Genomic DNA, 13851 nt, shown 5'->3' on the forward strand with positions numbered 1-13851 from the left:
TTCAGCTGTTTGTTAACTGAAAGGAAAAGGAGGAAATGCAGGAAATGAGGGAACGTCTGCCTCAGACACAGCAGTGGGTGGGCGCCGTGATTTCATCTAAGCGGAATACTGGTTTCATATCACTTCAAGCCCTTTTTTCTTTCAACTTCTCTCATTAGAAGCCCCCCTTTTTTTCTCTCCACTTAAAAAACAGTGGAAGGATTGGCCAAAGAAGTAAATGTTGTACATCTCTGTGGTAGCTTTTCTGGAGATAATTCTTCAAAATGTACTAAGCTGTGTTTTGTTTCCTTTTGTTTTTGTGGAGAGAATAAACTATAATGTGCATCTCAAAACACAAAATGTGTTTGTGTTTGGATAGTGGACATACTTTTAACTTTGTATATGTTAATGGAAAATAATCATTTGAGTCTTTTTTTTTAAGGATAGGGAGTGATTGTTTAGGATATATTCTCAAAGGAACCACAGTGTTGCATACTATAAGACAAATAATAGTTTCAAAATAGAATTAGGCATATTAAAAATATATTCAAATGTCACTTAATGTGAGAGATACATGATTTTTAAAACCTGTATTCAGTAATACTTTTATAAGTGGAAGTGTGGTTTTTTTTTTTTTTTAGACTCTAAAAATTTTGATTCTCAAAGAGATGTTGGGAGTGGTTAATCCTTTTACTAATTTAGCTTTTTTGCAAATTTAAACCCATTAGTGTGGACATGTGGTTGGCACTGTACAACTGTAGTTAGTAATGGTGATTTATGCTAGAGTGAAGATCGGACTGACATGAGTTCTACTGCTGGCCTAAGCAAAAACTAGCCATATAATCTTGGATACATTTACTTCTTTGGACTTGTTTCCTTATTTGTCAAGTGATGATCTCCAAGTTCCTTGCAGGGCTTATATTAAATATTTCTATGAGTTGGCTAAGCACTTCTGCTTCAGTATCTAGTTGAGAACATTTGTTCAGGATGTGTCTTTCTGTTTTTATATGAGCCTTTCCAAGAGAGGAAGCAATACAGCAAGTAAAAGAAAATCAATCACAGACTCAGAGTGCCTGGGGGTCTAGTAAGTGTGCCCCACCTTCACCCCTGACTGGGCTTTTACATTCAAATGGTGCATCTGATGTACCAGAGGGAGTACTGGCAAGAACTGAATGCAGTTTTTCTTTTCTTGTTCCATGGCCCCCAACACACTGCACACGCACACACATTCACAGGCACACATGCACGCACATACACAATAGCATGTGAAATATATAGCATGTCTGTATTTTGTGCAATGACCAGCATTTTTATTGGACAATAAGATGCTTGGAGGTCACACTCATTTCTTGGTAGGGACCTAATCAGAACCTGGATCCCGTTGTTCCACAGCTAGAACATTGCTGTCAACACCCTTAGAGTTTTGTCCCAGTTAGAGCATCCAAGTCCCAAACCTTGTGGGCTTCAGTGGTGGTTTTCAAATGCTGTTCCTAGACCAAAGCTAGTCCCTAACAATGATTTCACTGATCTGCACTGACAGAAAAATTTCAGAAAAAAACTGATTAATGAAAAAGATTAAAATTTATTTTTACTTAGATTGTATCCTTCAAAACATGTGGAAGTTAAAAAATTCCTGGTTTTGTGACATTGAAGTTTGAGTGCAGATTAAGGTGTCCCTCTCCCGGCCTCCCCCTGAGCCCTTGTTTGATTCTCTCCTTGAAATTCTTGTGATAGCCTCTCTACATAACAACTAACACAAAAGAAAAAACAAAGGCTGTTCCTGAAGCCTAAAGCCATGGACATCATGTGCTCCTACAGTAGCCAGCGTTTTTACTTATAATTATTTCAGAGCAGTAACTCTTCCAGTTCTGTTAGGATGCCCAATGCTGTTCACAGTTTGTGGCTTCTCAGAGAACAAGGATTCTGTTCTAGTTTGAAAAAATAGCTTCATGATTCTGACAAACGCACTGAGTTCAGAACTCAAGATGCTTTTTTTTTTTACAAAGATAGTTTGCCTTTTAGTGTAGCCCTCCTTTAGTGGTAGTTTTGATAGTTGCAGTTAAAGTCCTTTATTCCACAAAGGATCCTGTCTTCCCTAGGGAAATGTGATGTTAATCCCAGGACATGCTAATTTCTCTTGAATCAAATGGACTAGGAACTACTCTTGGTTAGAACATTAGCATGCACACACACACATGCAAATCCAGTCTCCAGCGTGAGAGCTAACGAAACCCTAACCTGAGAGTGAGTCATACATCTGTTAACTCCTGCAGTCTGAGGGAAGTTCTTGTTGCTTAGCACCGAGATCCTCTGAGCCCTACAGTACAAGGTCATTCCAATCAAGTGTCACTGTTCTTGGTGACAGGAGCCTGCATTACTTGTGACTGATGCAAGCTGGTTTCCATTGACAGCAGTTGTTTTTCAGAAAGAACAAAGCAAAAGGGAAAATGGTTCACCTAAGGCTAATTAAAAATAGTAACAATAGTTACTGGAGTACATTCAGAGAGAATTCAATAGCTTTGTGACATTAAGGAGTGGGCATTTGGTATAGCGGTTAACAAGCTGTTTGGCACACCCACTCTGTGTCTGAGTTCTTGAGTTGCAGTCCCAGCTCTGCCCTCTACTCCAGGTTGCTGCTAATGCACATCCTGGGAAGCAGCAGGTGATGATGCTTCAAGTATTTGGGTCCCTGCCGCCCACCCCACGTCGGGGACCTGGATTGAGTTCCCAGCTCCTGGCTGTTGAGTGCATTTTAGGGGAATGAACTAGCAGATGGGAGATCCCTGTCTGCTTCTCAAAACAAAATAAATGAAAATTTAAAAATTTGTAGGATTATTTTATAAGCTTCATCTTTCATTCAGATATACAAATATAACCATGAATAAAATTAGTATTTTTCAACTCCCATAAATCATTAAGATTCTCCAATAATCTCTTTGAAGGTTCAGTAATAAAGTATAAAAGGAGATGGGGGCCAGCACTGTGGCATAGCAGGTAAAGCTGCTGCCTGTTTTGCTGGCATCCCATGTGGGCACTGGTATGAGTCCGGGCTGCTCCTTTTTTCAATCCAGCTCTCTGCTATGGCCTAGGAAAGCAGTAGAAGATGGCCCAGGTCCTTCAGCCCCTGCACCCACATGGGAGGCCTGGAAGAAGCTCCTGGCTCCTGGCTTCAGATTAGCCCAGCTCTAGCCATTGCTGCCATTTGGGCAGTGAATCAGCGGATGGAAGACCTCTCTCTTTCTCTCTGCCCCTGCCTCTCTGTAACTCTGCCTTTCAAATAAATAAATAAATAAATCCTTTTTTAAAACGAAAAGAGAATAAGTGTTCACTTAGGTGGGAGAAATAATAGACAAGGAGAACTTCTTTTAAATTACATTTTTAGATGCAAATATATCATTTAAACTTAAAGTGTGGCTATTTTAAAAAAAGATATGTTAAATTTTTTTTGATGAAAAAACTATTTAAAACCAGAGAGGAATAGTTACCAGAGGCATGCTATTCTAGATTAAAGGACTTAATGTCATAAAGATGTGAGTCTTCTTGAAGTACTTCATCATTTTAGTGCAATTCCAATCCAAATCATGTCATGTTATGACAGAGTTTCTAAAATTAACCTGGAAAAAGACGCCGAAGAGAGTAGCCAAGATAATTCTGTAAAAAAGTAAGAAGATTTTCTTCCCCTACTGAATACCTGAATGTTCTACAGAACATGCCAGTATCAAAAGAGTGTGCTACTGGGGTTTGATGTGAAAAACAGATCCAGAACTGTGCCCTGGTATGAATGATTTAATATACAATAACCACATTGGAAGTAGTGGGGAAAGGTAGAGATATTTACTAAAGGAGCAAAATTGGTGAATGATTTGGGAAAAAACATGGGTCTTCACTTTGTGTTTCTCGTTAAAATAAATTCTGGGCATATTAAACAGTTAAATATTCAATAAACGAACAGTGATGTTAGTTTTATCTCCCTCATTGTTGGGTGTTCTTTCACAGCACTTAGCACTCTTTATTTGTTTACTCTTCCCTTTGCTTCCTTAAGCTCAAAAAATGAAGTTTTCTCTTTCTGCTACTGCTTTATTCTCCAGGCTGAAAGATATGGCTAGTGCACAGGCGATGTTCAATAAATGTTTCAAATAAACGAATTTAAACAACAAAAAGGGACAATGGGAAAAGAAAGCTTTCTTGTAAACTGAGCATATGTAATTTTGGAGTGAAAATAACAACAACAAAAATCTACAAACAAAGTGAATGGTCTTCCCACACTTTGTACTTCATGCTTTTTAAAAAACAAAAAACTTTATTTGTTTATTTCAAAGGCAGAGTTACAGAGAGAGAGGGAGAGACAGAGAGAGATCTTCCATCTGTTGGTTCACTCCCCAAATGTCAGGGGCCACTGGGGCAGGCTGAAGCCAGGAGTCTGAAACTCCATCCAGGTCTCCCACATGGATGGAAGGGACCCAAGTACTTGGGTCACCTTCCATTGCTTTCTCAGGTGCATTAGCAGGAAGCTAGATCAGAGTTGGAGCAGCCGGGGCTCATTTGGTACCCAAATTAGATGGCAGCATCACAGGTGCTGGCTTAACCTGCTGCACCACAACCAGCCCTGATTGCTGCTTCCAAGATCCACAGACATCACATTTTGCTTTATGATTTTTAACTTTCACTTATTTCTTTTCATTCATTTGAAAGCCAGACACACACACACAGAGAGAGAGAGAGAGAGAGACAGAGACAGAGAGAGAGTGAGAGAGAGAGGAAGGGAGAGAGATCTCCCATCCACTGGTTCACCCCCAAATGCCTACAATAGCTGAGGCTGGACCAGGCTGAATACAGGAGCACAAAATTCAGTCCTGGTCTGCCGCCTCAATGGCAGGACCCACCACCTGCTGCCTCCCAGGGTGCACATTAGCAGGAAGCTGGAATCAGGAGCAAAGTTGGGCACCCCAACATGGAAGATACCGGCATCTGAAGGGCATCTTAACCACTACACCAAATGCCCACCCCATATTTTCTTTAAACAGAAGGGTCAGATTCATTGCTGAGAAAAAGGGGAGAAATAGGGATCCAGTCTTACACTTTCCCAGAACCAGTTTTCAGAAGATTTATTTCACTGTCACACTGTCCTCAGCATGCCATTTCATTCCACACTAAGCTTGCCATGTCCATTATCCTTTCTTCCATTAGAATGACCCTGCATACCTTTCTCTGAAGGGAGGAGAGAACTTCCACTTTTGACCATGGCCTTGTCTAAATAAGGTCGGAGTTTGTGAACTCCAGAGGCTTCCATTGCCTTGGCAGCTCAGGACAAGAGCCTCGGGTGATTACTGACATCATAAATGAGTGTCAATTGTTAAATCAACAGCAGGAGTCACTGTACACTTGCTCCCCATGTAGGATCTCTGCCCTTGATGTGTTGTAGTATGCAAATTAACGGTAAAACTACTACTCAGTACTTTATACTTTGTGTGTCTGTGTGGGTGCAAACTGTTGAAATCTTTAGTTAGTATATACTAAGTAGATCTTCTGTATATAAAGATAATTAAAAATGAATCTTAATGAAGAATGGGATGGGAGAGTGTGTAGGAGATGGGATGGTTTGCAGGTGGGAGGGTGGTTATGGGGGGGTGGGGAAGAACCGCTATAATCCAAAAGTTGTACTTTTGAAATTTATATTTATTAAATAAAATTTTCTGCCGGCGCCATGGCTCAATAGGCTAATCCTCCGCCTTGCGGCGCCGGCACATCGGGTTCTAGTCCTGGTCGAGGCGCCGGATTCTGTCCTGGTTGCCCTCTTCCAGGCCAGCTCTCTGCTATGGCCTGGAAGTGCAGTGGAGGATGGCCCAAGTGCTTGGGCCCTGCACCCCATTGGAAACCAGGAGAAGCACCTGGCTCCTGCCTTCAGATCAGCGCGGTGCACCGGCCGCAGTGCAACGGCCGCGGCGGCCATTGGAGGGTGAACCAATGTTAAAAGGAAGACCTTTCTCTCTGTCTCTCTTTCTCTCACTGTCCACTCTGCCTGTCAAAAATAAAAAATAAAAATAAAAAAAATTTTAAAAAGTTTTCTATAAAAAGTATAAAGGTTAAAAATAAAAAGACAAATAATGTGTTCAAACACTAAAAGAAAGCTGATGTAACTCTACTAACATTAGGGGAATGAAACACTTTGAGACAAAAAAAGTTACTGGAAATAAAGAGATATTTCATTAAAAAGAATGACCCTGCATATTTCTAATGTGTGGGCATCACATTATATCCGCTTCATTCTTATCTCAGGTTTGACCTCACTTCCTCATGTATGCATTAAAATCCTGCAGAGTTCTGTTTCCTTTTACGATTTATTTATTTATTTATTTATTTATTTATTTATTTGAAAGGCAGTGTTACACAGAGAGAGAGGACAGACAGAGAAATCTTTTAATTTGCCGGCTCACTCCCCATATGGCCACAACAGCCAGGGCTTGGCCAAGTAGGAGCCAGGGTCCAGCAGCTTCTTCCGGGTCTCCCATGTGGGTGCAGGGGCCCAAGTGCTTGGGCCATCCTTTGCTGCTTTCCCAGGAGAATTAACAGGGAGCTGGATCAGAACTGGAGTAGCCAGGACTCAAACCATATGGGATACTGGCGCTGCAGACTACGGCTTAACCTGCTGCACTACAGTGCCAGCCCCCAAATCTGCAGAGTTCTTAGCATGAGAGCATGAGACAGAAATCTGCTGTCTTTCAGAGATTCTGCATAATTTGATAAACCTCTTTCAAAACATCCACAAGAGGTATAAACATGTCGCAGCAAAAAACCTCATCCTTTCTTTGTATCACAAACTTTGTGGAGGAAACAAAATTGGACCTACCGAGGGTGGGGTCGTATTCCCAGATGAAGCGTTTGGTCAGAAATCTCACTACAAGAGCTGTGGAAGAAAAGAGCAATGTTTCAAACACATTTGTCCATTTGCTTAGGATTCTTACCCTTCTGAAGAAAGAAGAACAAGCCAGGTAACTTTATATACATTTTATATTTCCTTTCTGTATAAACCCAATAAACTTAGTATTTTTATTCAAATACTTTTTCAATTTTATATTGTGGCCCAAAAACTGATATCATGTTTTAACAGGTTTAATGAACAGCTTAGATTTGTTTACAGAGTTAAAAAGAAACAAACAACGTGTAATGCTTACATATAAAAATTTCAGCAAAATGAATTCACATACAAGGTGTCACAATGTAGGTAGCCAAAGTTTGAATGTTGAAACTGACAAAAGGGAGTTTAAAATGTGATGATTTTCACTGCCATGCAAAGATCACTAGCTATAATCTGTATTATAAAAAGTAGACATTCAAAATTAAGGATTTTATTAGGAATTCATTAAACCTCATCAGCGGTATCACTGATGAGATTCTTAGAGTCAGGTTCTGGGACCGTTGTAGCACTCGCATGTACTCCTCAATGCTCATTTCATCCCTATGAGGCGGGCATCATCACAGTTCCCAGATTTCAGATAAGGAAACCAAGCATTGAGTGTTAATTTACCTGAACTCATCTAGCTGTTAGTGGCCAAGTCAGGATCTGAATCCATGAAATCTTTTTACAATGCCTACAGTTTACCCATTGTACCAAACTGAATATAAGTCCTAGACCACCTGGATAATATTGACCTGATGGGTTAGAGAAAGGGAAGAGCTATGAAATAGGTGTATTCTGCCATTGTTCTCAGAAATTGATGGGATATATTCTGAATTCTGCCTATACTTATCATTGACAACAGTGGTTTTTAATCTTTTTTAAATTCTAGAGGCTGGTATCACACTCTAAAAGTAGGGTGAATGCATTGGCTCATTTTCCTGGAAAAATGTATATTCATACAATTTGACAATTTCAGCAGGCTCATGAGCCCCCAGTAGTCCTGGATGGTCTCCCCAAGATCCCATTGACCTTAACCAAAGAACCATTGCCAATCATACTTTGTTGGTTATTTTCACTGAAATGCCCCAAATGTGTAGCCAAAAGATATTCCTTGAAGAAGTAAAATTAATTGAAGGTAATTATCAGTCTTTGTCATCACTTTTAGGATCAACAGACCTATATCCCTCCCACCCAACATGTTGTATGAGAGATCACAGTGAAAACTGCCATGAGGACTTTGTAACAAAGATGGCAAACATATGTGGCCTGGTTACTGATGACTGGAGAGTGCAAGCAGCCGCGGTCTTCCTAATGACAGAGTGGGACGCTGGAGGTGAGCCACAGCATTTGCAGAGCCTAAAGCAGCAAGGTCACTGACCGTCTCATCTTCCCACAGTGAACACACTTGTGATCTTCAGTCTGTCACTGTGCACTCGCCTGGGACTGCACACATGATGCAGTCATCACCAGGCAGAAAGCTTTGTTGTTAGTCAGCTTGATAGACGTAACTGCCTGTGGGACTCAGCAATTTTCACTTTTTGTTAGAATACATAGTATGAATTCTAAAGGTCACAACCTTGAAAAAGTTATTATTTAGTATTATCAAGAAATGAACTACCAAAATGAACAGAATTTCTTTTATATTACTGAAGTTGAAGTTCTCCAGTTCCAAAACCATTTAAACTTTGTTTCCCCAAATCTTTTTTTTTTTTTTTAAGATTTATTTATTTACTTGAAAGTCAGAGTTACACAGACAGGAGAGGCAGAGAGAGAGAGAGAGAGAGAGAGAGAGAGAGAGAGATCGATCTTCCATCCACTGGTTCACTCCCCAGATGGCTACAAGGGCCAGAGCTGCGCGGATCCAAAGCCAGGAGCCAGGCGCTTCTTCCGGGTCTCCCAAACGGGTGCAGGGGCCCAAGGCCTTGGGCCACCTTCTACTGCTTTCCCAGGCCACAGCAGAGAGCTGGATTGGAAGTGGAGCAGCTGGGACTTGAACTGGCGCCCATATGGGATGCCAGCACTTCAGGCAGCAGCTTTACCCACTACGCCACAGCACTGGCCCCTCCCCAGATCTTTTTAAAATATATTAGAAACACCATTGTCTTTTAAAAACACATATATTGAATATATTTGAATCATTAAAAAATGTCTGGATCTTAGTGAAGATCCTTGAAAAGTGACCTGGGCAGTTATACAGCAATGTTTTTGGAAATTGTAGAGTGGATGAGTCAAGACAATTCTAGAGTGTTGGAGTTTCTGAGTTTCTCGAGCTTTTGCATGAATGGATAGACAGATGTATTTTCCTTCCCTCGCATTACATAACTGCTTCCTTTTGCTGTGGCCACTAAGACTATCGCTAACAGCCCATTTATTTCTATTTTATCTTTACTATGCCAAAGACTGGTAAGTCATAGTAAATGTCTTGTTAGAATTTTGTCTCCTATAAGAGTAAATTAGCTCTGAGGTTTGATCCTAAGGAACCACTCCTATTAATGTGAGCACCATTTTGAGACATTGTGTTTGTTGTTGACAAGTTCTTCCTGCTAATTTCTGGGTAACTGGCTCAGTTTCACGTATCCAGCAAGAGTGTGTGGCTGGGCTCAATCCATGCATCAAACTAAGTATGGTTGATGTTCCGTTGTTCTCTTTTTAAAGATTTATTTACTTATTTGAAAGAGTAAGAGAGGGAGAGAGAGAGAGAGAATCTTTCATCTACTGGTTCACTCCCCAGATAGCCTCAATAGCTGGGACTGAAACAAGCTGAAGCCAGGAACCTGGAGCTTCTTCCAGGTCCTCCATTTGGGGGCAGGGGCCCAAACACTTGAGCCATCCTCCACTGCTTTTCCCAGGCCATTAGCAGGGAGACGGATTAGAAGTGAAACAGCCAGGACACAAACTGGCGCCCATAAGAGATGCCAGCGACACAGGCAGAGCTTTAACTGCTACACCACAGTGCTGGCTCCAGTGTTCTTTTTAAAGAGACATACATAGTTGGATTTTTTCTTTTAAGATCTATTTATTTACTTATTTGAGAGGTAGAGTTACAGACAGAGGGAGAGACAGAAAGGTTCGTTGCTTCACTCCCCAAATGGCCACAACAGCCGGAGCTGCACCCATCCGAAGCCAGGAGCCAGGCGCTTCTTCCTGGTCTACCACGTGAGTGCAGGGACCCAAGGATTTTGGCCACCTTCTACTGTTTTCCCAGGCCATAGCAGAGAGCTGGATTGGAAGTGGAGCATCTGGAACTAGAACTGGTGCCCATATGGGATGCCAGCGCCACAGGCTGAGGATTAACTTACTGCGCTATGGCACCAGCCCCAAAGGTTGGCTTTTTAAACAATAGAATCACACATTTAAATCTCAATCTATTTCAAATTTACTAAAAAAATCTCAAACTGTTTTGAAATATCAACAGATTAGATGTACATTCTTTGAAGTTTTTTCATGCTTCTCTCACAGACTCTTCATGGAAAAGACAAATGCATTTTGCATATTTAGGTTTCCAGTAATAGTTTAATAATAATTTAATTATTAGTCTAAAGAATGGAAATAGTAGTTTTGCACCTGTGGATATGTTGTGTGTTAAAGGCTCTATTGTTCTTGTTGTTTTAAGATTTATTTATTTATTTGAAAGGGTTACACAGAGAGAGGAGAGGCAGAGAAAGAGTGAGAGAAAGAGAGAGAGAGGATTTCCGTCCGATGGTCCACTCCCCAGTTGGGGAGCTGTGCCGATCTGAAGCCAGGAGCCAGGAACTTCTTCCAGGTCTCCCACACAGGTGCAGGGGCCCAAGGACTTGTACCATCTTTCAAAGGTGTTCAGGTTGGGACACTCATGATTAAAAACTGGTGGCCTTATCTCAACAGGAAGAGAGACCAGAAGGCTCATGTGCATCTACCTCTTGGCATCTTGGAGCTCTTCCAGCAAGTAAGCTGCTGCCAGAAGAGGATCCTAGACCTTGCACCAGAACCATGAGCCAAAATCTTTGTAACTTATCCAGTCTATGGTACTGTGATGTCAGCAACAGAAAAGGACTAAGCTCACTACCACTAACGACGATGATCAAAGTAACAAAAACAACTACAACGTTGACCTATTTCTTTATTAGTTTTATGGTTTAGAATGCATATGCTGTAAGGACGTGGAATTAGTTTCTAGTATCTAGAATAGTGCTTGGCTCACAGTAGACTGAAAATTACTTATTGAAAAAGATGGATCAATCCGTGTTATTGCTTACTCTTCTTTAACAGTTAAATGACAGCTGACATTGAAGATGGAGGGAAATTAACCCAAGACAGGTCACAACAGAACCATGTCACACATCCATAATGCTTTTCTTAAAAAGCTACACAAATACACAATGTGAAATACCTTATAATTGTTACTTCATGATCCATATGCCAAAAGTACTCCCATGGCTTATTAAAATGTTTACTATAATGATGGATCTAATTTTCTTTTGAATCCTTACATTCTCCTGATCAATTATCCTGAGTAAAATTTTTCTTTTGAAGTAAAAGAGTGACATTGATAATATTTACTTCCACCAAGAGATTGATCTAAGGTCTTGTTCCTTCAGAAGTTTTAATGTATGACATATTTTATCAGTTACATTTAAGTCACTACATTCCAAAATATTTTGTTTTCATCCCATTCCCAAAACCTGTACCTTTCCATTGAATAAGCCAACCATGTCTAGTGGGTAATTTAGGGAAGACTGTTTTCCTCCTTTTGCCTAATTTATAACCTACTTGGATAATTCTTCATCATATGTGAATCATTTTTAATATTGCTGGCACCATAAATTTCATGCTATTAAGGAAAGTTGGTTTCTAACAAAATGGAAAGTACCGTAAGTAGAATTTATTCCAAGGAAATATTTTAAAAGTCACTTAATGTAATAATTCAGTGGGATGATATTCCATTCATAAGTGAAAGCTAAAAGGCAAAATTGCTACATTAAAATAGTCATGCTATTTCTAAGGATTAATAAGCCTGGGCTGGTTACTCAAAATAATTCCTGATGTCATTATCACAAAGAGGCACCACCAGAAGTGCCAGTTTTTATGATTGAAATAATATTTTTAAATGAAAACAGATTAGATATGATTTGTAGAGCAAGTCAAGCTTAGAAAGACAAGTAGTTTTTAAGTTAAATGAAAATTAACACACATTGCCACAGTTTGAATAGGATTTGGCTTTTGAACTCATGCAGGACATTAAATCCCAAAGTCCTAAGTTAATGATACTATGAGAGTGGAAACTTAATCCCACTGGGAATTGGACTGAGTGGAGGTCCTTGGGTCAGGCCTTTGGAAGACAGTTCTCACAAGAGGGTTGGTTCATCATGTGATCTTCCTTCATAGGCCCTCATCAGAGGCCAAACTGCTGGGAATGTCTGATCCAGGGCTTGAATCTCCAAACTGTGAGCTAAAATAAACCTCTCCTTCCTTCACAAGTAGCTTGTCTCACGGATTTTATTTTAGCAATGAAATACTGATGTATACACAATTGTCCTATATTCTAAAAAAATTTGAGACATATTCAATAGAGATACACAGAACTTTCAAATGTTACTTTTTCAGCTCTGAAATACATACTCTGAAAATATATTATGTCATTAGCTTTTGCCTACACAATTCATGAAATGAACTGATTATCAATGGCTATATTACAATTGTTTTGTAAGAGGATTAAGCACACATGACCTCCTAAACAGCTATGATAGCTTTTTTCTGTAGGTTTCCAGATACACTGCTGTTGCTATTGAACAAATCCACCCCCTCCAACTCAGTAATGCACAACAATGAGTATTTATTACAGGGCATCTGAAAAGATTATCATGTACTTCTGGAACTATGGTCAGCTGACTGTATTGAAAAAAACCCAGCTAAAAGTGTTTAAAATGCCCAGGTCAGGTTGTTTGGTATGAAAAAGAATTTCTTGTTCAAATGAGTGTTTCAAGGAATCCTGTACATCACTTTTATATCATGAATACCTTATCACTGTTGCTTGAAGACCTAGGAACACACCCAGTTAAAAATCATTGATTTCATGCATGGTTTAACACAGTACTGTCTCCTATATTCATGTTATAATGATGGATGGGTTTTTCTTAGGAAACTTTTAAAAAATTGTTTGAGAAGCAGGGAGACAGAGCTCGCATCTGCAGATTTACTCCCCAAATGCCCACAAGTGGCCAAGGGTTGGGCCAGGCCAAAGCTGGGAACTGCAAACATCCAATATGGGGGTTAGGGATCCAATCGCTTGAGCCATCACTTGCTATCTCTTAGAGTATGCTTTAGCTTGAAACTACAATTGAGGGCCAGTGCCAGATATGAAACCCAGACACTCTGATAGGGAATTTGGGGGTATTAATCACTCGTAATCTCTAGGCCAAATGTCTGCCCTGTCTTCAGCTATTTTTTAAGCTATTTATATTGTTTTCATTGTGTATCCTGTAGGAATTTCATAAGGAAAAATGTGGTTACTTTTACATTATTGGAACAAATAACAATGAAATATTTTCAATGACCTTGCACAAGAGTTTACTAAGTTTAGGTAAATTCTATCATGAATAATTTTAAATCCTATGTGAAAACAAGCAGACATTTTTGTTATATAGAAAGACAGCAAATGTGGCTAAAACTCACACAACTGTTGTCTATTATGGGTTCTGGTAAGTCCATTCACAACTTGTTATTTTGATTTTTTTTTTTACCACACTAATTTATAGCCAAAATTTTCATTGTTTAAAAGTTACAAATATTAAAGTATAAAAACTAAATGAAGTCATTATAAGTTTACATATTATACTATGTGTGAAACTTTTCAAAATTAGGATGTAACTAGGAGGCAAGAGGCACTCATCCCTTATTTTGCCCCTTCCTTTTTCACTTTATTATTGCATTTACAGTACAATTACTTGACCTTAATGCCAGTAAAAACCAGGAAGCAGTTTCACATATTACCAAGC

The 13851-nt window shown here is 39.7% G+C and overlaps 1 protein-coding gene across 2 annotated transcripts in view; it reads right to left on the reverse strand.

The window, feature by feature from the left end:
- Positions 1-13851, reverse strand: part of RERG (RAS like estrogen regulated growth inhibitor) — a 135940-nt gene that overhangs the window by 5936 nt on the left and 116153 nt on the right. For both annotated transcript variants that reach the window (XM_062194878.1, XM_062194879.1), the window contains exon 3: positions 6827-6883. In XM_062194878.1, coding sequence (XP_062050862.1) covers positions 6827-6883 — 57 coding nt within the window. The remainder of the gene's footprint in view (positions 1-6826; positions 6884-13851) is intronic.

The sequence above is a fragment of the Lepus europaeus genome, chromosome 6, assembly GCF_033115175.1.
Source record: "Lepus europaeus isolate LE1 chromosome 6, mLepTim1.pri, whole genome shotgun sequence".
NCBI classification, from domain to species: domain Eukaryota; kingdom Metazoa; phylum Chordata; class Mammalia; order Lagomorpha; family Leporidae; genus Lepus; species Lepus europaeus.